The sequence below is a fragment of the Silurus aristotelis genome (genome assembly GCF_946808225.1).
Source record: "Silurus aristotelis genome assembly, chromosome: 10".
Lineage (NCBI taxonomy): Eukaryota > Metazoa > Chordata > Actinopteri > Siluriformes > Siluridae > Silurus > Silurus aristotelis.
In genome coordinates, this window is record NC_139583.1 from 1624108 (window position 1) to 1630530 (window position 6423).

Consider the following 6423-nt stretch of genomic DNA (forward strand, 5'->3'; position numbering starts at 1 on the left):
AACCAATCCGGCTTTAGCCGTTTCATAGCGTTCAGTGTGAAGCTTTTCATGTAGGGATGGGGATCACCTGTACAGGAGGTCAAAGGTCTCCAAACTGTTACCACAAAGTTGTATCAGACCCCTTTGGATGCTGTAGGAAGAGATTTTCCTTTCTCTTGAACTAGGAGATCCAAACCCTGTTCCAGGTCCATGAAGATCTTCTTTACATGAGTTGGAGTGGAAGACCTCCTGCTATAGAGCTCTAAACCCTATGGAATAAATCTCTACAAAATCTAGTGGAACATCATCTCAGAAAGGTGGAGCAAATGGAGACTAAATATGGAAAGAGATGTTCATAAAACAACCTCCATTACCTCAAATAAAAATAAATAAATAATTACATTTAAATAAATGTAATAAAAATAAATATATTTTAGAGTTTTAATGTTTGTACTGTATGTATACTTGTAGATAAAATATCCCAATAAATAAATAATTATGTTGGTCACAAATTCATTTATTTTAATTAGATATTTTTATTTAATCAAAGATTTTTTCATTTCTCAAAGTAGTTTTTCATAAAAAAAAAATAAAGATTTAAAATGAGAAAAAAAATAAATAAAATATTTGAGATGAATCAGATGAAATCATTAATTTCTGAAACTGCAGCGTCTCACTCTGAAGTTCACCGGGTTTTGTTCACAACTCGTGGGTTTGGTTGTGGTCTGATCTTCAGCAGAATTTCAGATCAGACTTGAAAAGGTTACGGCGAGACGGGAGCTTCAGAAACAGTTCACAAAAGAATCAGGAGGTTTATAAACTTTATAAACTTTTTTAATAAGAAGTTAAATAAATAAAACAATTCAAAAATACAATTTAGTTTTTTAATTTAAGAAGAGAAAAAGGCCTAAAATTCGTTTTGATCTTGGTGTGGAAATAAATATTAATTTACATCCGGTTTCCTTATTGATGGACAAAAAAAACGAAACCACAGGAACGAGAGCTAGCACCTTAAAGGAATTGTCTCCAAAAAAAAATAAAAAATAAAATAGGAATGAAACAATATGTAAACACACACTGGGTGTACAGTACAGCATCAGGACTCTCCTGCAGATCATCAAAATAAAATGTGAAATTAAACCTGAATGAGAACATCACCAGGAAGTTCTGCACAAAAATAGAACTGCACCATGTCCTACACACACATTTACACACAAATATCTGAACTCCAAGAAGAAGAAGGAGATGAAGATGTTTCTTGGCTTGAACTCCGGTGTCTCAGGTGAACATTGTGTAATGAAGATCTCGTGTGAGGGTTTGTAGCGTTCTCTCGTTCAAAGGTCCAACTCAAAGATCCATCAGGAATTAAAGGAAGGATGACGTGTGAGAATGAGAGAATAAGTGAGGGAAAGAAAAAAAAAAGAAAAAAAAAAAGAGACAGATCGGTCTTCAGCGTGCGAGGAGGAAGGTCAGTCCCGCCAAGCCGACTCCCGCCGCCGCGAACAACGCGGTCTTCATGGACGACTCGTGACTGACGTGACCAGTGCTGCGGAAGAACTTACAGAACCCGTCCTGTATGAGGAACACACACACACAGGGTCAGCAGATGCTCCATAAATACATACAGTGCTCATTTATAAGATCTTACTCATCATATTTTGATTCAAATAGACCCCCGAAGTGACACTTTTATCCATTTAGAGTTACAGACTATCTTGGCTGCGTCTACACAACGTTTTCAAAAAGCTACTTTTCGTTGACTGAAAATGGCGCCTCAGTGTGGACGGAAGGCCGAAGAACAGAGAGAAAAGCCACACTCTTAAAGTAAAACAGTGTGAACACGACCGGAGATCCCATTCTAGAGTACGTTATAGCAGCTATAAACGCTCGGATCACCACATCCGCCACGTCTGTCCTCTGCTCAGGTCTTTCCAGAGACTTCGAGAGGTTAATTAAAAAAAAGTGTATATCAAATTCACAGCTTATTTCATAAATAACAGACTGTGTGTGTGTGTGTGTGTGTGTGTGTGTGTGTGTGTGTGTATGTGTGTGTGTGTGTGTGTGAAGCCACCTGCTGTAGTGCTCAGAGAAACAGGGCAGGTGGTGGATATTTTGCTGTTTTTCTCACTCAGTCATTTCTGAGGAAAATGTTTTGGAGTCTGTGAAGCGCGAGATCAATAGTGTGTGAACACAATACACTAAAAAGCTGGAGCAGCTGGGCCTGGGGTGCATGTGTGTGTGTGTGTGTGTGTGTGTGTGTGTGTGTGTGTGTGTGTGTGTGCGCACTCAAGAAAACTGAATGAAAGGACTAAAACTCAACAACAAACCAGAAAATAGGGGGGGGGGGGGGGGTTTCAGGGCTTATTTCATGTTTAAAAAAAGAAAGAAAAACTGTATTTTTCCAGATTCACATCCTAGTTTGCTTTCTATAGCGTTTGTGGGCGGGGCCTAACGTGTACATACGTGTATGCTGAGCTGTGAACTGATTCACGTACGGTTTACTCGTCATCCCGTTTTCTGATGCGCGTGTCAAAATATTTGTTTATCTATTTATCACAATGTTTTGGAAGGTGTTTAAACACCGTGTCAGATGAAGTCCACGAGGGGAAGTTCACCAAATGTCAACGGGAACAGAAACCCGAAACTCATGAGGGAAGAAGTGTAGCGGTGACCTTTTAAAGAAGTCTGTAACTTTACGTGTAAAAACCCGTGCTGTAAGGAAGCGAGGAAAACAGAGTGGCGTCATCATGACAACCGGCAGAATGAGGGCACGTAGGACCACTAGGGTGTATTTCCATTACCATGGCGACCACACACACACACCCACCCATGTGTGCGTGCACGTCTCTGATCACACCGACTCCAGACCTGAACCACGCCTGAGATATCGCCCTCATCTCTCTCTAATCACATGGAGGAGATACACATCAGTCCTGTCTCCAGTCTCTCTTTGGTTAGGAGGAGAACGAAAGAGCAGCCAGAGCTTTTACATTACTGAAGCCGTCTCTGCTTCCATCACTTCCAACATCTACAGAGCCAAACACCACAGGAGAACATCAACCTACCAACCTTCTCCTACCCTGAGGAGGAAGACGAGGAAAAACAGCAGGAGGGGAAAGAGATGAGGAGGAGGGGATGGAAGAGGAAGAAAAATAGGTAGAATGGCAGGAGGATGAGTAAGAGGAGGAGGAGGAGGAATAAGAACAACAAGACAACAAGCTTGAACTTGAACACAGTCTGAAGCGTCTGGTTCCAGTAAAGCAGCCACAGAATGAGTTTTATTAGTCCCCGAGACGATGCTTCACACACACTTTTACTCACTTCGTGTGTGTGTGTGTGTGTATATATATATATGCAACACACACACACACACACACACACACACACACACACACACACACACACACACACACACACACACACACACACACACACACACACACACACACACACACACACACACACACACCTTTCTGTAACGCTATAATTCAGTAAAACGATTGTTGCCTTTACCTCACTGTCCCCTAAACAACAACAACAACAACAAAAAAAGTGTGTTGCCATGGTTACACATCACCACCATACTTAATTGGTCAGTAAATTTATATTCACGTTTTAACACGGTACTAAGTGATGCCCATCACCATTCCCTGATCTGCTCCCCCGAGGGGAACATCTAAAAAACCATGCAAAGAAACCAATACGAGGCTCACAGGCTGCTCATCATCATGACACGATCTCCCCACATCAAAGCATGATGTCATCACAACAGAATAATAACAGTGACTGTAAGGAATCACGGTATTTCCCCGCCCCACCCCCTCCCTCCCCTGCACTCCCGCCTACAACCCGATGCACGCATGGTGATGAGGTCTTCCTTACCCATCCTCCATTCTCCTGCAGCCAGTCGATCTTCTCTCCTCCCAGGTAATCGGCGATGGTCTCGGCGAGCTTCCTGCAGCTCTCCGCTCCGTCTTCTCTGGAGAACATCTCGGTGGCGACGACGCCCGTGAAGGCGAACAGGGAGACGATGCGTCCCCAGTTCAGCTTTCCGTCCTCCACCAGCAAGTTCATGATGCTGCGCAGGCACGAGCTCAGCTCGAGGTTCGAGCCGCAACTCGACACGAAACTATGAGACATGGACAGGAACTTGGTGCTGTACTGGTGCTCCAGCTCTTTCGCCAGACGCCGCATGACCTCGGCCGACTCGCTGGGAGGAGTCCGCTGGTTCCCAGTGCAGAAGTCGATGTAGTCTTTAGCCAGCACCAGTGTCTCATTCTTTAGCCAACAGGACATTTTCTGTGAAATAAAAAAAGACAAATCAGTGATCAGGAAAATCAACATCAGGGGTCCGAGCACCAAAGAACCTAAAGACATCAAAAGGTTTTTCTTCTCATTAAGGGTCCAAGCACCAAAAGAACCCCATTGCTTTCATGGGGATTTTTAAAAAAAAAGTACAAACACCAATCTCATTTCATAAAAAAACAAACTGTAGAAGAACTTCAGTATACTACTCAAAAAAAAACAAAATGGTCACCCTGATTATTGCTTCCAAAGCACCCATTCTCATGAACACTACATCATACACTGAAAATTTTACCTGCTTCATTGCTCAAAGTTTCAGGAGTATAAGAATCCTACATTTATCTGCTAACCCTAGGATTTTTACAGGCATCACATTTCTCCCCCAGCATGAACTTCAGTTTCTTCAACCAGTTCCTCAAGTCCAGAACTTGAATGGAACTCAGTGAAACACAGGTAATCACAGGATTCAATTTGAACAACAGAAACCTGAGAGACACAGTACTTGCACTGATGATTATGATTATGATGATGATGAATGGGTTCCTGAGACTGCCCACACGGCCACCAGCAGCCAATCAGATTTCAGCAGGCGATTGACAGGATTAGGATTAAGCAATCATCATGGATCTTGGATGGTATTATCATCCATGCTCTCTTTTGTTATAGATACACAACATTACAAGAACCATTCACTGATATTGCGATTGTGTTTAGGGATTTTCGGTGCCTGGACCCCGCAAAACTCACAGGGACTATTATAAATATTACTATTATTATTATTATTATTATTGTCAAAGGTGGATAAATAAACCTGTTCTTTGAAAATTCTACACACAAAAAATACAGACACACATGTATATTACCCAAAGTTGGTTTAACAAATGTAAACGATTATATTTTTTATTTAAACAAATTTAACTTATGCCAGTTTAATCGCTATAATAAAAAATTTACAAAATACAAAATAGTATTTAACACCGATTTATTCTTTAATTCTTTAATAAAATATTTATTTAATTTTCATACATTTTATCTGTATCAACTAATAAAATATTATTTAAATATTCAACCAAACGTGCATTTTAATTAAAATTGTTTTGAAATGTAAACTATTGATGTTCACAAAAGTTAATATAATAAACTATCAACATAAATTCGACAAGCAGTTGTGAGTTTTTGCATTTCTTCCCCTCCTACCGTACCGACATTCAACCGAACCGTGGCTTAAAAACCGTAAATGTCCTGAATCAACACACCCTTTTGATATCTATAATATATAGCAGCTAGAGCCCGCCCTCTCTCAGCTCTGATTGGCTGAACGTTGCCCAATCCTCCAATCGCATGCTAGCACTGCGCTAGCTCGATAGTATAAAGTATAGCATTCAGAAAAAATTTAATAATAATTAAAATCAGTGCATATGTTAAAATAAATTATTTACTATTCTAAACAATAAAAATAGATTTAAATGCACGGATAATAAATGCAGTAAAAGACAAAAGCGAATGTCAGCAGACTCGCCGGGTATTTAATAATAGAGCATCTGTCAGTGATCTACAGAGGGTTTCTTCTCGAAAACCTTCTGCTTTTCTAAGATCTCCTGAACCATCAATATTAAATATTAACAGTGAGCTTGTAATTGCTGCGATCTTCATGTAGGAAATGGTAGTAAATAATAAATAAAGGGCTGAACGCCTTCATTGAGACACAAAGAGAAACCCGAGAGACACAGTGAGAGAGTGAGAGAGAGAGAGAGAGAGAGAGAGAGAGAGAGAGAGAGAGAGAGAGAGAGAGAACACAAGACCTCCTGGTGGGTGATGAGACCAGGGTAAAGAAAAATCTTGACCCATTCATTCAGTGGAAATTAAAAAGAAAGTAGAAATGCTCTCTCACCCTCCCAGCGATGTCGAGTTCTCCAGACAAGAGTCTCAGCTCAAAAACCGGAAAAGAACTCACAACCCTGCTTCCTTTTCTACCAGCGAACCCGCCCCGCCCACGTCACGTATGACGTGTTTCCTTTGTAGTGAGATCTGACGTCTGAGAATTCCACTTCTGTTTCCTGTCTCTCGGAATCTCCACAAACAAAATTAAATAATCCGGAAAACGAAAACCCACCTGACCATCAAACCGTGTATATTCAT

General features: G+C 40.9%; 1 protein-coding gene across 1 annotated transcript; it reads right to left on the bottom strand.

Moving 5' to 3' along the window:
* Window positions 1-495: 495 nt before the first annotated feature.
* On the bottom strand, window positions 496-6221 carry bcl2l10 (BCL2 like 10). Its single transcript, XM_083552540.1, has 3 exons — window positions 6176-6221; window positions 3862-4278; window positions 496-1551 (listed from the first exon to the last, which is right to left on the bottom strand). Exons 2-3 carry the CDS (start codon window positions 4273-4275, stop codon window positions 1429-1431), a joined length of 537 nt encoding a protein of 178 aa, XP_083408666.1. The 5' UTR covers window positions 4276-4278; window positions 6176-6221; the 3' UTR covers window positions 496-1428.
* Window positions 6222-6423: the final 202 nt, after the last annotated feature.